General features: G+C 33.0%; 3 protein-coding genes across 8 annotated transcripts in view; 2 read left to right on the forward strand and 1 right to left on the reverse strand.

Moving 5' to 3' along the window:
• LOC143185015 (sorting nexin-8) overlaps window positions 1-8,387 on the forward strand; it is a 25,399-nt gene extending 17,012 nt beyond the window's left edge. Inside the window, exons 4-11 of one of the 4 annotated variants that reach the window (XR_013002858.1) lie at window positions 9-202; window positions 702-819; window positions 2,116-2,575; window positions 2,878-3,094; window positions 3,383-3,571; window positions 3,799-3,951; window positions 7,880-7,969; window positions 8,070-8,386. Coding sequence is in view for 1 of the 4 variants with exons in the window: in XM_076387696.1 (XP_076243811.1) it covers window positions 9-202; window positions 702-819; window positions 2,116-2,575; window positions 2,878-3,094; window positions 3,383-3,571; window positions 3,799-3,885 (1,265 nt within the window). In the remaining 3 variants the exon portion in view is untranslated. Of the gene's footprint in view, window positions 1-8; window positions 203-701; window positions 820-2,115; window positions 2,576-2,877; window positions 3,095-3,382; window positions 3,572-3,798; window positions 4,720-4,820; window positions 5,520-7,879 lie in introns of those variants that run through there. The other 3 variants (XR_013002857.1, XR_013002859.1, XM_076387696.1) reach the window with 3 other exon arrangements.
• Hecw (Hecw ubiquitin protein ligase) lies at window positions 6,531-13,506 on the reverse strand. Of its 3 annotated transcripts, none has more exons than XM_076387692.1 (9): window positions 13,444-13,506; window positions 11,448-12,686; window positions 10,935-11,222; window positions 9,855-10,053; window positions 9,201-9,736; window positions 8,788-9,125; window positions 8,513-8,713; window positions 7,465-8,424; window positions 6,531-7,147 (listed from the first exon to the last, which is right to left on the reverse strand). In XM_076387692.1, the coding sequence occupies exons 2-9, from the start codon at window positions 12,642-12,644 to the stop codon at window positions 7,036-7,038; spliced, it is 3,831 nt and encodes a 1,276-aa protein (XP_076243807.1). In that variant the 5' UTR covers window positions 12,645-12,686; window positions 13,444-13,506; the 3' UTR covers window positions 6,531-7,035. The 3 variants fall into 3 exon arrangements, with proteins under 3 accessions (XP_076243807.1, XP_076243808.1, XP_076243809.1); XM_076387693.1 differs by lacking the exon at window positions 13,444-13,506 and adding an exon at window positions 12,981-13,130; XM_076387694.1 differs by lacking the exons at window positions 9,855-10,053; window positions 10,935-11,222; window positions 11,448-12,686; window positions 13,444-13,506 and having other exon boundaries at window positions 9,201-9,403; window positions 9,499-9,636.
• Window positions 13,507-14,426: 920 nt separating this feature from the next.
• Window positions 14,427-15,493, forward strand: Rpl32 (ribosomal protein L32). The gene is made up of 4 exons (XM_076387698.1): window positions 14,427-14,445; window positions 14,687-14,811; window positions 14,933-15,085; window positions 15,293-15,493. The coding sequence occupies exons 2-4, from the start codon at window positions 14,719-14,721 to the stop codon at window positions 15,449-15,451; spliced, it is 405 nt and encodes a 134-aa protein (XP_076243813.1). The 5' UTR covers window positions 14,427-14,445; window positions 14,687-14,718; the 3' UTR covers window positions 15,452-15,493.
• Window positions 15,494-15,854: the final 361 nt, after the last annotated feature.

The raw sequence follows: 15,854 nt of genomic DNA on the forward strand, positions 1-15,854 counted from the left end.
TTCGATAGAACTACCTATTCCTGTATTGGGCGATCTTACGGAGGTGACCTTGTTGGCCCAAAGGTTGCACAAAGGCAGCAATCCAGCGAAATTGAATCTCACTTATTCGGACATTTGCAACTTGGATACGATAGAAGTTAATTTGGTGCCAGAGAAGAAAGGGATCTTTCTGAAGCACGTGGAGTATCAAGTGACGAGCAAGGTAGCCTTCGTTTATTCGCTTTATGGGCTAGTAGTCTTTCTCTGCTATAAGCAATTTATGTATTAATGACTCACGATTAGTTCTATTCAATCGAAGGTCAGAATAGAGGGAAATGAAAAATAATTTAAAGGAAGAAAGGGGATAGTAAGGAATTTATAATGATAAAGTATTGTACTGATAATATTACAGTTAAGTAGATTAAATATATAGGATTGATCGGAAAATTTAATCAGATTTTTTAAATTAAAAGTCTGCTTATTATTAAAATTACTTCATTTCTTAATTTTTCTATGTTTGTCAAAGTTTAGTTTCTCCTATTTTATTAATTAAAGATTATCAGTCTTTCATTAGGAAAGATAGAAAAAGGATTTTAAAAATAAGAAGCTGTGGGTGAAATATTTAATGCTTTTAAATTTATGTTATAATTAAGAAGCTAATTTATTTGTATAAGTAAAGGACATTTATGGAGCCATCTATTCAAAACAGTTTTTGCTTCCAGAGATTCAATTCTGTCGTTTATAGACGCTACAACGATTTCGTGTCGTTGCATGAACTTCTCCTGGCAAGATTCCCATACAGGTTGATACCTAAGTTACCACCGAAGAAAATAGTAGGAGGTAAAGTATCTAAATGGTGTTCATTAGTCTTTAATTAAATAATTAATATATATTAATTTTCCTATTCAAAATGATAAATGAATAATTTGCATTTGAGTTTCAACATTATTATCCAATTAAAGTGATCGAAATAAATCACTAAAATTGTTTATTTGTGTTCCAAAAACTCTGACACGCAAAATATTAAAAGTTAATTATTGAAAACTATTAATAATATGTAGCTTTAAAGCTGTTCCTTAGTATTTTATAAATAATGATTATAAAAACCTAACTACTCCGAGTTTCTTATGTATGAATACTTGCACTTGTGTTTACTGCTACCTAATTCAACAAAAGAATCTTCAATGAACCGTGACATAACAGAAGAATTCCTCATCATTAATGTCAATGCATCTCATTTCCATCATAAGTCTCTTCCAATGAAACGCCTGTACAAGTCTGCAAACATCAAAGTACCTTTTAATAAGAAACATGTACAAATTAAAATGCTTGATGATCCCACGACCAACTGACTGAAAGACACTCGCAATAAATCATGAGATACCAAACAGAAAGGAAAGAACTCTTGCTGTTTTTAATCATTTCCAAATAAACAATTTACAATGTTACGTATTTTTCCTTATTTCAAGAGAGTACTCGGCTCTTTTCTCAAATATTTAACCCTTTCCTGACTAGTCAGGATTATAGTATGTCCTACTTATTTTTTTTCTAGGAAGCCTAGTCAATAAAAAAAAATAAGAATAAAATATGCTCAAAAAATTTCATTTACTCATGAAAGAATTAATAAAACATGAACCATGCGAAGAAATAGAATCATGTTTTATCAAACCTGTTTTCCATGTTGGTTTCTCGAGGACCAGTGTCAGACTTCATGATCCCATCACAAGAATAGCCATGCAAATATTATACTCGACAAAATAAATCTCCTTTCTGTCACGTTTAGTTCAGCGCCTTTTTATTGTCCTTTTTGTATTATTTTAGAATCTCATTTTTGTTTAATATTCTCTAACACACAGGGTAAATTACGCAACTGTATCGCCTGAATTTTTTCGTAAACCATTTGTTGTATAAAAAAGTATTTGAGCAGCATAATAAAGAGGAGCATTCTTTTGATAGCAAGCAACTTTTGATTGAAACATTTTCTCATGCGACAAATAGTTTACAAGTTCAGGTGATACAGTACGTGACTCACCCTGTATAAATCATTATTACCTCTACATATATCAGTGGGCTTATTATTGCTTAACTTAATAAATAAATAAGGCCTAACTTAAATAAATAATTTCTCATTCTCAGCGGACTCTCAGTTCCTGGAGGAAAGGAGACGATCTCTTCTGCGATTTCTCACTGTGATCGCTCGTCACCCCGTAGTCAGCAAGGACCACATCGTGCAGTTCTTCTTCACGTACACCGGCGAGGAGACGCAGCACAAGATCCGCGAGGTGTTCAGGCGAGTGCCAGACGAGTTCGCCACGTCGGAACTGTCCTCGAAGGCGAAGGAATTGGTGCCACCGGAAACGTTAACGGAATTCGCGAACAGCCGCGACCAGATCAGAGTGATACTCCTAGGAATCTCTCGGTTGAAACACATCGCCGATTGTCTGGCGATCAGATCGCACAACTACGCGATGGACATGGCGGAACTGGGCACGCAGTTGAACAATTTAGCCTCGGAGCCACATGGTACCACCGCCTGGGCCACTGGTGGTTCTACCATCTGGCAGGAAATGAAAAAGGGTTTCCATATAATTTCGAAGTAAGTGATTATCAGTCCTTGAAGTCGAGGTAGTTTCATGCATGACTGGTGCTACAGAAGAAGCAAAAGTTTGTGGAGATCTACCAAATCTACCAAAAATATTTTTCTGTCATTTTACAGTAAAACAAGATACAAAATGTTCAAAATTATCCAAAAATAGCAAAAGACTCAATTTCACATTTTTCTGTAGTTATTACATTTCTCCATAGTTGGACAGTATAGATGTACTAGGCAAGCTTGAGGTCTGAGCATGTAAAGCTTAACTCTTAACTGGTACATTAATGTATGCTTATAATTTTCAGAGAATTCAATTTACTCTCCACAAGAGCCCTTCAACAAGCAGTCAGAGAAGAAACGATGGTATGCGAAAGATTGAATCTCCTGTTAGATATTTTAGTGGCACATAGAATCTTATGCGAGAGACATGAGCGCGGGGTCAGCGCTGATCACCAGCGTGCATTGTCTACGATGCTATCGTTAAAGAAACGACAAATGCAGGGAGTCATTCGCGGCACTGATGTGAGTAAATCATCACGATTATTCAGCCGAGTAATAGGTGACGATACAGTCCTAAGAAAGGTATATTTATCTGATGATTTAACTCGATTCATTGTTACCTGGCAATCACCATTACGTAATTATTCTGAATTTACTCAAGGTCGTTCATGTTAATGAGGGGGGAAAATGTGATAATATACAATCTTAAGCTTGTTTCGTCTTACATCATTCGTTTCAATTGAAGACGAGTCACACGTACAATTATCTTATTTTGAGGTACCTTCTAATCAAATTTTTCTTCCTTTGCAGACTGATACTGTTGAGTATTTGGAAAATAAAATGGTCGCTCAGGAATCCGTAATCGCAAATGTTGAGCTACGAAATTGTTTTTCATTGCACTGTTTACATATGGAGACACAACTCGTTCACGCACACTTAGAGATACTTGCTACAGTCTTGCAGAGCCTTGTTAATGTCCAAATACGCGGACACTCTGAGGTAAGACCCCTTAATTGATCAGTTTTATATTTCAGACAGTTTCATAATCATATTGCACTGTTTTATGCTATCGGTAAATGAGGATTGGTAAGTGCATATATCTTGGCAAATTCATGGACAACGTTCGAGATAAAATTTCCTACCAATATAAAAAATAGGAATAAGAACATTTATTAGATATTTCTAACGAGATTATAAGTAATTGTAACTTCAAATATGCTTTGCAGCTCGCTGAAGTATGGAAACTGATAGAGCCGACGATCATGAAGTGTTTACCAGAAAAAGCAACAAGTGGATCAAATGGAGTTTCATAAGTAAGGGGAAGTTTCTTGATTGCTACACACATTCGGTGATTTAGAAAATGACAAACTGTGTACAAGGTATGTAGAACAATATAAATGTGCAATTATAAAACGATGACATTGAATTCAAACTCAAAACTCTGTTATACGAGTTCTTCACAAGTCTGAGTGATTAACTTTACTTTTTAAATTTTTTTAAAATTTTTGTGCCACAGCACTTGATTGATGCTTAATTTTTTGTATCTAGAATGAATATAAATATTTTTGTTTTGTGGTGTTAATTGATTTGACAAGTGAACGCGTGTTCATGTTAGTTAATAAATCTTAATAATCTCTAAAGAGTTAGATGCGATATGTATGACACACAGTAAAGTATGTATGGACAAACAGAATTTTGTACATGCTACAGCAAATATGATCCAAACACTTCTTAGACATTCCTTGTTGTGTACTTAATATATTTTATGATGTGATTGATACTCGTGAATTAGAAAAATATAAGCTATCATGTATATAATATATTACGCTTTCTTCTCTAAAGATATGCAGTAGATGAAACGTTTGTATAAAACTACAGAGCAATTGTAAATAGTTTTGTTTACTGAGATACTATGTTTTTATATGAGTTGAAAGTCTGACGAGTGTTAACATAATTTCTGTATACCACGTTGATCGTGGATACTCTGAATATTTTACACACATTTATACATATACAATGCTCGCCTTTGTGTAATGGTAATGAAATACATTGTTATTGCATAATACACCGATTTGGTATCCTGTTTCCTTTGGATTAGTGTTCTTTCAAACCTTTAATGTGAAACAAATACATAGAATAATACTGAAATAAGCGATCCTATTTTGGTAGCGTATGCTACTTTTCGTTAGGATGAAAAAAGATCCAGAAACTTTTCCTTTCTGAGACTTTCTTTCCTTCTTTCTTTCAGTTTTTAGAAAATTAACTTTCAATACTATTGGTCGAATTACTGGATATTATTTTAACCCCATTATGCACAATCGCGTGAAGGATCTATGTTCGCTTAATGGAAGCTCTGTGATTGGCAGTTTGGGATAATCACCCATTTTAGATCGGCAGCGAAGGTGATAACTTTAGGTGATAACTTGTTTTTGCCAAAATAACGTTCTTGAATTAAGAACTGTAACTCATTCATTTTATATAACAATTAGAAAAAAAATTGCTAGGTCGTTATTAGACGGGGAAAATATTGGAAAGAAGAAAACGGGGATATTTAATGTAACATAACAAAAGAGGCACATTTTATTTTTTTTTAACAATAAAGTAAAGGATGTTCTCACACGGTCACGATTCATTGTAAATATTGTGTTATCTAAGATTAACATGCCTGTATCGTGGTACAGTATACATTAAATTCTACCACTTTGCTATGCTACATGACTAGTTTACATGACATTATAAAGTGCAACTTATTTTCAACAATCACATAATATTAGTATTTCCATTTAATAGTGTTTACTATTTACTACGATTTCAATATTAATTATTGTTACTTAACGACATCATCATTATTACAGTTATACAAGATCAAACAATCGCAAGAACGAAACTTTCAAAATAGAAAATTTATATTTAAAATTGTATTGTATTTAATATTCAGTAATCACTGAAGTTGCCAATTTATACATGTTTAATACTTTTGATCCTATGCCAGATATTTCCATCTAATGTAATGTTATTCTTTGTTACAAGTCAGCGATAGTTGAACTAGATATAATTTAAAGATAATATGAACAAAATGACATCATTAATATTTGACATACATTGACATTAACTTGAACATATATTTTATACTCCATGCTAATATCTTTTTTTAAGAATGAAGGCTAAATGTTCAAGAGATGACAATTTTTCACGCGATAAATCGCAAAAGCGAGATTAAAGTTTAAGAGGTAGAGTAATTCTTGAAGCATAGGAGCATCTACGTGTCCATTAATTCTTCAAGTAACGATTAATTAGTTATAATAATTTCATTAACACGCTTCCCTCGTTGCAATTCAAGTTTTAAAGAATCGTATAAGTGAAATTGTAAACAATGCAACGTACATTAAAGGTAATTTTGTTAAAATATTTATATCGAAATTAAATGCAAGACCAAAAAGCAATTTCATTATTATTACTTCTATAATTACTTTCATTGACTTTGTATCCTTCACAGACTATTTTATATTTTCGTTGTGTATTCATTGACAATTTTTTCTGGACAGTTTACAAATACTTAATTAAATTTTTACTTGGCCTGAAGGTGAATTATGTAAAACATATATAGCGGAAAAATGTTTATAAAACATACCAATGTCTCATATAGCAAGGTATTCCCATAAATGTTTAGTAAAAATGTTGTTGTATAAACATTTTTCCTATTTTTTCGTACAACATCTTAAACGTATTAAAGCGATATTAAATAAATTGACATGGAATGTCTGAAAATATTAGAAAAATAGCTGCAAAATTTAATATTTAAAAACACAGACTAGAAATAATTATCGTACCTATAAACTAAATAGACCACAGAATAACTTACTACATATTTATAGCTGCACAATATTTTTATGAAATGCATTGCGCGTCTTTAGAGTTGTTCATTATTAGAAATTTGCTAGAGTATTTTTATAAAATGTGAAGAAAAAAAACATATATATATAATATATATATTACATTTAAATAAGTCATGTATTTTGTATAAATTTCAAGTTCAAATTTCCTCTTTCTTTGCGTCTATGATTCTTTAACAAGCTCTATAATCATACAAATTTTAACGGAAAAGTAATTTGTATACATTCATATCGAAATATCTTGCGTAATAGTATTAAATCTCTTACTCCTATACAGGACACGTATAGTGCACGAATTATTGTTCAGATTCAATATAAATAGATTACAGCGGCATGTGTACAATTATTTAAAATTTTCAAAATATGCACAACTGTCTTTTTTCTCTTAGATATTTACATTTTGATACAGTTTTGATTGTATTAAATCTTAAAAATCCAATTATGAATTTTTTTTCAATAATAGAATACCAATATATCTTCGCATACATTTAATGTGCTTCATTTGCTTCCAATAACGCGAAGCTCAATACTTACGTAATTGGATTATCTGCTGTGATTCGAGCCAACGATTTATTCTATTCCAAATGTATTCGTTTCTTCTACGGCTAGTAAAAGCTTCTCATATAAAATTTCAGGTGTAGGATATGGTGGAAGATCCAGGCGGTTAAAGCAAGTATGAGCTCTGAAAGATACATTTCTCTTGACAAATAATATTAACGAGCACAGTATAATTCGAATGGTAAAACAATTGATAATTCCCGGGGAAGAACTCGATAAGTTCATTTTTTTCCGATTTTCTGATTTTGACATCATTTGGTAGCTAAGATGAAGTATTTTAATTATTCAAAGCGAAAGGGGAGAATTCTTGACAGATTCCAAGATATAAGCATTTTTTAAAACGTGTACAGGAAAATAACTTGACAAGTCCATAAGAAACAAACGAATAACATGAGTTCCACGATTCCTTTAAAAGTCAATCGGTATGCAAATAGCACTTACCTAGGCAAACTATTTGGTCTTCCCCATTTTTCAATACAAAATTTACGCGGTCCTGTGGATCCACGTAAAGCCGCAAATCCTTCGTATGGAATGCTTGACGTTCCAGTAACGAACTGCAGCAGTCTCAAGCGCTGCTCATTCGTAAATCGACTTATACTGCTCCAAAACCATTCTACCACTGGATGAGCGTCGTGATAGCCACTCCTATATTCTGTGTGCGTTCTCCAATCGTTAAGATCGATCTCAGCCGCTCCAGCTATTACCAGTTCTAATTCTCGCGCATCAAAAACCGACACTAATCTCGGATCAACAACTTCATAAAATCCACGAACTAATGATTCTGTTTGCTCCGCAACACCACGCTCGAGTCGCCAGCGAACGACTCTCTCAAGATATTCTTTCTTATTTTTTTCAGTGACAGGGATATTTCTGCCTCCTGGTTTCAATTCACGTTCAGCCACGCGCCCTAATAGTTCCTCTGTCACCGAGAATGTTAATTCCAATGGTTCGATGCTTATATCTTTCTCCTTAATCCACATTAGACTTTGGTGAAATTCTTGATCTAAACTCTCCAAATCGCTTAAACTTGCTGGTATTTTTAACAGAGCCTTGTAGAATGGCCTGGTGAAAAAGGCATCGAGGAGATACTGGTGGACCAAAGCTAAACCCAGAACTCTTCCGGAGAATTTGAACCAATCGTGATAATTGTCAACGAAAGCTGACATTGGCGACACTTGTACGGTATAAGTGTCGTTAGCGGAATATTCAAATAATCCGTAGTAAGGATTAAAAAGTTCACGTGACAGGTGAAAGAAAAACTCACGAGATGGTCCGCCATAATCTAAACCTTCCTCGTGATCGAACATCACCACTAATTTGCCTTTCTGTAAATCTTTCTTCGAAGCAGCCATAATACGAGTAAAAGCATCTTCCAAAAGATGCTCCCTTCTAATATGTAATCTAAACAATAAAATATTAGGAGCGCATGAGTATTAATTATTTAATGGATAGCATTGTTTCAATATTTATTATATTAATATGTACTCACTTTAATTTCCCTGGTCCTTGACCATATCCTTTACTTTCTAACTTCCTATAAAACGTACGAAGTTTAGCCTCGAAGTCTCTTCTATACGGAGCTGGGGCTCTGGCAGAAGCTCTCGTTAAGCCAGGTGAGGCGTGTGGACTACCCAATGGAGATCTGCCCACGTTTCCAGGTACGTATGACATAATTTCTTGCTCAAATAAGCTACAATAACAAATTAAATATTAATGAAACTGTTCAATTCCTAGCTACATCGGGCGACTAACTTTACTTTATACCTCAACAAGAGAGCCAGCGGTACATCGTGCCCTAGTCGTTGTAAAGCAGTAGTGCCTTCGATTCGTATGGTATTTACTTTCTCTCTAAGCGCAATATTTTGACCAAGTGCTGAGTGTCTCTCTTTTAAAATATCCATTATGTTTGGTTGACGTAGAAAGGCAACAACTTTATCGTTATATGCTACAGGTATATCAGGCGTAGTTGTAATAGCTGACTGTTGTGGTCTAGGTGGTGGGACTGGTGCTTCATCTAATAATGCTCGTGAATGTGCTGCTTCCGTAGGCAATCTTGGGTCGATGAAAGATGTAGCTTTTCTTGCATGGCAGATGAAGAATCTCTGAAATCGTATTGATATGCTTTAAACTCTTTTTATCTAAAAAGAAAAAAAAAAAGAAGAGAAATTTCTATTTACTTTGCCTGTTCTATCAAACTTCGATTCGTATCCCCTTGGAAGTTCTTTAGTTGGATCGGCAAAGGAATTTATTAGTGCAACCAAATCTCTGTTGTGCTCATATTTCGGGAAAACTACTGTATCTCTTCTAATTCTGCTAATCATGTGCTTTAGGCTGGGATTACGATTGTAGATTTCCATAGCCTCCGCATTGGTGTGTAATACTGTAAAGAAGTCGGGTCTCGTTAGGAATAATACTGGAGGACTTGTGCTGATATCAAACGGTTCAGGTTCGCTTCTTTCACTTCGTTCGTTCGACCTTTCAGCATTCTCGAAACTATTTTCGTTCGCACGCTGCGAGCTAGTCGGTTCGCGATCAATATTGTCAGGCCGCGAAATAGTTCGACGAACGCTCTGATAACGTCTATCCAATTGTTGCCTTCGAAGATCGCAGCCAGTGTTTCGTGTTGTTAAATTGGGTCTTTGCCAAGTCGTAGTTCTATTAATATGATCTATATAGAATACTCGACCATGGCTATCGATTCTTGCTTCCCATGCTGTAATAACAATACATTCAATAAATTCCTCTTCTTTAGGAAGATAATTATCTGAAGATCTAAAGCTTCAAAAGTCCATTTAGGATTGCAACCCTAAATGGCCGTCTAGTTATCTTACATGGAGGCAACGGTTCTTCTGAAGACATTGGTACATTTGATGTTTGCCACACTGGTAGTGGACGCAATGGTTTTGGACGATGTGTAGGTGTTGGTGGACACTCTAATTGATTTGCTATTCCAGATTCTGGCCTTTCTAATGGTCTATGTGCTCTTGGTGAACTCAATAACGCTATACTTTTCGTAACAGCTCTTCGTGTCTAAAACATTGTGTTAAATGTTTAGAGATTTAAGTAGAGAGCCAATTTGATACAAAATATTGTATCAAGAGTAGACATGTAATACAGTATAATACAAAATGAAAGCTTGTGCAAAGTTGATCAATACATACAGATTACAGATACACGTTTAAACCCTGTTCTGTATTGATGTTTTAACCCACAAAAAATCGAATTTCAAGTTATGGAATGAATGCAGTATTATTAAAAATAACAATTATTTTGTATTTATGTTCTAGATGTAATTTTGAATGTAATTAGAATCTTTAATTCTTTAATATTATTCTTTGTATTACTAGCAAGTTCTAATAAGTAAATATTAATAATATAAGTATATACATTATTCTTTTCAGATTCTATCTAATGGTAATTAGATTATTACCTAACCTTGGTGTTTTAAACGAACTAGGTTATATTTTATTTGTAAACTACTATTCTTACATGTAAACAATTACTTTAATGAACCATATTAGTAATTATGCTAAAAAGATTGCTAGAATAGATTATTTTAGTAAAAAATACAAAACGTTCGATTTCTTAAAACTAATTATCTGTGGATTAACACACCAATACAAAACTACATGATTAAATGATACGCCATTTTGTAATAATAATTTTTTACATTTTCTGATATTTTTTCGAATTTCTGTTATATCTTACTTTTAAATTACTATCTTTATATTTAAACGATTACTTTAATGAATAATATTACTAAATATGCTGAGAAAATTGTTATTATATATGTTATTTGAGATAAAGTGTGAAACGCTCGATTTTAACACACTAATGCAAAACAGTGTTCATTTAAAACCTGTGTAAAGCATAGTGTACATTTGTTCGCATGTATCAATATATTAAATTACCTTTGAATTAGAAGCTTCATCAACATCTACAATTTCAAATCCAAAACAATCTTCAGGGTGCATAGGTGCTGGGTATTTTTGAACGTGTCGTTTAGGTAATTCTGGTGGGCCAGATTGTAAAGCATTACTTCTATGCAAAAGTTTGTGCGTTGTTCGTGGTGGAAGTGGTGGAGGACTTGGACATAATGTTTCATATAGACACTCGGGAGACGTAAAGCCACCCGTACTCCGCCATAATTGATAATATTCCACATCCTCTTTTGTTACAACACCAATGTCACATGGCCTCTAAAGTAAAATATATTTTATAAATTCTAATTTTAAAAATAGTGCTAAAAAATAGAAACATAAAAAAATGCAATATCATGCATCCATAAAGATATAGAGGAGACATATATATTAAATGATACTACACACTCCACGACATTTAATTGTACAAAAAAGGTACAGAAAATATGATTAAACATTGAATGTAACAGCTTTTTGCAAAGAATAAATTTAATGCAACTGTACCTTTTTGGTCCCACTATGGCCAAGAACTGCCTGCTGTGATTCTGTATCAGAATTACTTGCATCACTGCTATTTGAAGAACGAGGTGGTTCCATGTCTATACCTTGTACTTCTTCCAAACGATCCTGGTTGGCAGATGATGGTTCTAAAAGTGCCACAGCATTTTCTTCCAGTTCATTTTGTTGAACACTGGCAGTTTCATGTAAATTTTCTAAAATTGGCAGTTTAAATGGTTTCCGCATAACATCATTACAATGTACTAAATCTGCCACCTTTGGCACGCTGTTAGGCACATGTGAATGTGAACTACCAGGTTCATTTAATTTGCTTAAATTTTCATTTGTATTTTGACTATTATTCTCCATTAAACAAATTGCTCTGTGTGTATTAACATCATTCCTATGTGTCTCACTTGTTGAAGTGCTTTGAAACTGTGACTGTTCATCACTGGAACTACACGAAGCTAAACCTTCCAAAGGTAAACTACAATCCTTTATACAAGAATCCTTACTATTATCACTGAACATATCATCATTGCTGTTATGCTGATCTCTCATATTCTGTTCATATTGAGATTCCGAACTACTTAACTGTAAATCTTTGTTAAAAAATTGTTTCCTTCTAATCATATCTCTATAGATTCGATAATAATCATAATCTTTCATTTTCCTTGATAAAAGTTTATGGGATGATAATGTAAGCTTTCGACTTGAGCTCTGTGCTGTTTCATTACTTGATACACTTGTATCACTATTATTATCTTGAAACTCATTAATAGATGCTGATGCTGCACCAGCACCAGTTTTTAACACTGCGTTTTCTTTATTACATTTTAACTCGAAACATTCACTTTCTTCTTCTTCAAAAGAACTTAAGACATCAGTGACTCCTGCATTATCTGTAACATCTGTGTGACACGAAGATGTTGCTGACTGTTGTAACCCATTTTCACTTGGCATACAATTTGTTTCTAATGGTAAAGATGCATTCTCACTCTGTTCTATAAAATCATGTTTATCTTCCGATGTCAATACTCTGTTATAATTCTTTACAGCATTTGTTTCAATATGTTTTACAGTTGCTGGAGATTCTTGAATTGTTGTACTAACTGTTAATAATGCAACTGTGTGTTCTTCTGATTCATCCCCTCCATTGTCCTTCCCAAAATCTGTGTTGGTAACACTAACTTCAGATGACATTTTTTAGAACATAGTACCAATCAGTTGTGTCTTCTTAGTATGCTGAAAACAGGAACAGAAATATAATTAATAAATCAAATAACGATTACAATGTGGAAAATTTATGTGATACTATAATGTACTTTTAATATTAATTCATTCATTTCTTTTAATACTGATTCTTAACTTTAATAACTTCTCCTTTCTTTCTTTAAGACTTGTTTGTTTAAATGAATGTATGTCTTCTAAACCTACCATATTTATTTATACAATTATAATCAGTGTTAAGAAAGCAATGAGAATAATCATGAGAGAGTAGCTTCAAATTACATATGTGATAGTGAAAAGTGGCACTACTTATGAATGCATTACTGCAACAATGAAGAATGTGTGTCGCTTCAGATTGAAACGTTTGACATAATTTTGTCCATATGGAAAATATCCTGCTTAATTGATACAACTTTTACTTGGACTAATCGTGAAGCGTCTTCATAATTCAAAACGACACCTGTAAAAACAAATTTCGGCTGATACGTTCAAATTACATTAGAATTTACATTAATGAGTAGCCCTGATACAGTCGTTGTAAAACTGATATTTTTTAAAACCAGTAAATTTTAAACTGCTATAAATAAATCATAGATAAAGAATATTTACAATTTTCGTTAATTCATCGAACTGCATTACATTAAACACGATTTTGAAGACACTTAATTCACACGACACTGTATGTTTCAGAAGAAATGATTGTTAGTGCTTTCAATTTCTCAAGTGTTAATACCAAATAGCTTGGAAACTTTGTCACGTACACATTTTTTACCTGCATATGTTACATCTTTCCGAATATCTTAATTAAAAAGCCCCGGCAAAGACATTTTCTATTACATTTACATATTCATTTACTCATATCTCGCTCATTACACGGATATATGAGCATCGAAGAACGCGTTGGTGACAGAAAGATATAGCAGACTCTATCTGGTAACTTTTCACAGTGTCACTTACATCCCGGTTTTTCGTATTCATCATTCATAGTCAACAGTCGCACCTTATTGGCTACTGATTATCAAGTGCAATCGAATCCATCAGAAATACCAGTCAGCTGTATTTCTAAAGCCAAGTACTTGTTAGAAACTATATTTCTTCTTCGTTTCTTTCCTGTACTTTCAACTAATTTCGTTTCTAATTATTATACGAGCCGTAATATGTAGATATATTCATCTGCAACCGTTTTGGCACAGAAAACATGTAACGGTGTCGAGTGCTCTGAACTTTTCCAGTAGATGACGCTTAAAGCAATGCAGAAAATGTAGCTGATTTCTATTAGATAATACTTTCTATATAATGAAACTTGAAGGTAATCAGCTGACTAGCATAGATCAAATTAAAGGTAGGTAGTTCACGCAAATTTGAGGGTTCTGATTTTCTGATTAACAATAATAAATAACGTGATAATAATTATATGACGCTCATTGATTGGCTTTTCATTTATTTGAAAGTATTTATTTAGTTTTGTGCATCCGTGTGCATCTTCTCAAGCTTTTCTATGATTTGAGAGCTTGTACTGTGCTTTAATATTATATTCTTGGAAGCAGAAGCTTCAGATATGAAAAATAATCTGTACAAGTCATTCCACTTAAGTCTTTCGCGTTTCTTTCTGATCTAATATTTATATATCATCAGTGCATCGCACATTTCGATGATTTAAATAATTTTAGCTTCCTCTTTTTTATCGCTAGAAGGCGCTTCGTGCGTTTTCACGCGTAAACTTGTTAGTCCTAGTTGAACATAACCTTTTCTGTCTGGTGTGTAACGAGGGTGGGTACGTGATGTTACAGAAAATCCATAATATTCATAAAAATCGTTTATACGATGTAAAATATACACGAAGCAGTTTAATTTAAAGAAATAAAGGAAATTTAAATACATTGTATTTTTTAAAAACAGATTATCATAACGGTCATACGAATAATATAATATACCAGTCAGATTGTGTACTGTTGTTATAAAACTTATTTTGTAAATAAGCGTAACGCTGATTTGGGTTTTATTTATGATTTCAGTTTGAAGTTTGTAGTAACTTAAAGAGATCAAAATGGCTATTCGACCAGTATACAGACCTACAATTGTCAAGAAGAGGACTAAGAAGTTCATTCGTCATCAGAGTGATCGTTACAGTAAGCTAAAGGTACAGTATTCTTTTTGTGTCATTTGTTTCATTCATTACTTTTAATATCTCCAAGTATTTTATTCTTTATTGAATGTGTTGAATACTAACGCTCAAGTAATATTAATAAAAAACTTTTCAGAGAAACTGGCGTAAACCAAAGGGTATTGACAACAGAGTACGTAGGCGCTTCAAGGGCCAATATTTGATGCCCAATATTGGTTATGGAAGTAATAGGAAGACACGTCACATGCTACCAACTGGCTTCAGAAAAGTGTTGGTACACAATGTCAAGGTAAGAATAATAAGTTAGAATTTTCAAGAAATATTTTATGTCATGTATTGTATAGCATTTCTTAGTACATTTACTATTTAATACACAGATTAGAATCTTCTGCATTATAAAGTTATACGTTTTATTAAGGATATTAAGGAAATTGAAATAATTATAATACTTTTTAATTCTGTGTTAAAATGAGATTTGTTATTGTTTGGTTTACAGGAATTAGAGGTTCTAATGATGCAGAATAGGAAATTCTGTGCTGAAATTGCTCATGGTGTAAGCAGTAAAAAACGTAAATCCATTGTTGAACGTGCTCAACAGCTTTCTATTCGTGTGACTAATGCCAGTGCAAGATTACGTTCTCAAGAAAATGCATAAAATCATTTTTATTTGATTTAATAATAAACTATTTAAAATATATCTGTTAGTTTTTATATTTTATTCTGAAATGTTAACCCCAAGTAGTGTAATTAGATTCTTTTAATTCTTATGATGCAGAATGCCTATCATAAATTCTTTGAAGAATTTGCCTTCGTAACTCTTTAAAAATAAGTTATTGCTAACATTTTAATAATGAAAATACTTTATTAACTTATTCTGTACAAATTACAATATACACAAAGTAATGTAAAATTCTTAAAATTTGTAAAATTTTATTATACCGAGGATTATATCCGTGGAAACTTCTAGCGAGCTACAGATACCATTGCTAATTATTGTTATTACACGTTGCACGCAACAATAACTAGCAAGAAAGAGCACCTAATAGGTGATAAACGTT

Source organism: Calliopsis andreniformis, chromosome 10, assembly GCF_051401765.1.
Source record: "Calliopsis andreniformis isolate RMS-2024a chromosome 10, iyCalAndr_principal, whole genome shotgun sequence".
In the NCBI taxonomy this organism is placed as follows: Eukaryota; Metazoa; Arthropoda; class Insecta; order Hymenoptera; family Andrenidae; genus Calliopsis; species Calliopsis andreniformis.

Excerpts from the sequence above, each read along its gene's own strand:
- Hecw (XM_076387692.1), bottom strand. The coding sequence starts at position 12,644 with ATGTCATCTGAAGTTAGTGTTACCAACACAGATTTTGGGAAGGACAAT. Across the intron at positions 11,223-11,447 it reads GCCATAGTGGGACCAAAAAG|AGGCCATGTGACATTGGTGT; the intron begins GTACAGTTGCAT and ends ATTTTACTTTAG. Across the intron at positions 8,714-8,787 it reads CCGCTGGCTCTCTTGTTGAG|CTTATTTGAGCAAGAAATTA; the intron begins GTATAAAGTAAA and ends TTGTTATTGTAG.
- Rpl32 (XM_076387698.1), top strand. The coding sequence starts at position 14,719 with ATGGCTATTCGACCAGTATACAGACCTACAATTGTCAAGAAGAGGACT. Across the intron at positions 14,812-14,932 it reads ATCGTTACAGTAAGCTAAAG|AGAAACTGGCGTAAACCAAA; the intron begins GTACAGTATTCT and ends AAAACTTTTCAG. Across the intron at positions 15,086-15,292 it reads TGTTGGTACACAATGTCAAG|GAATTAGAGGTTCTAATGAT; the intron begins GTAAGAATAATA and ends TTTGGTTTACAG.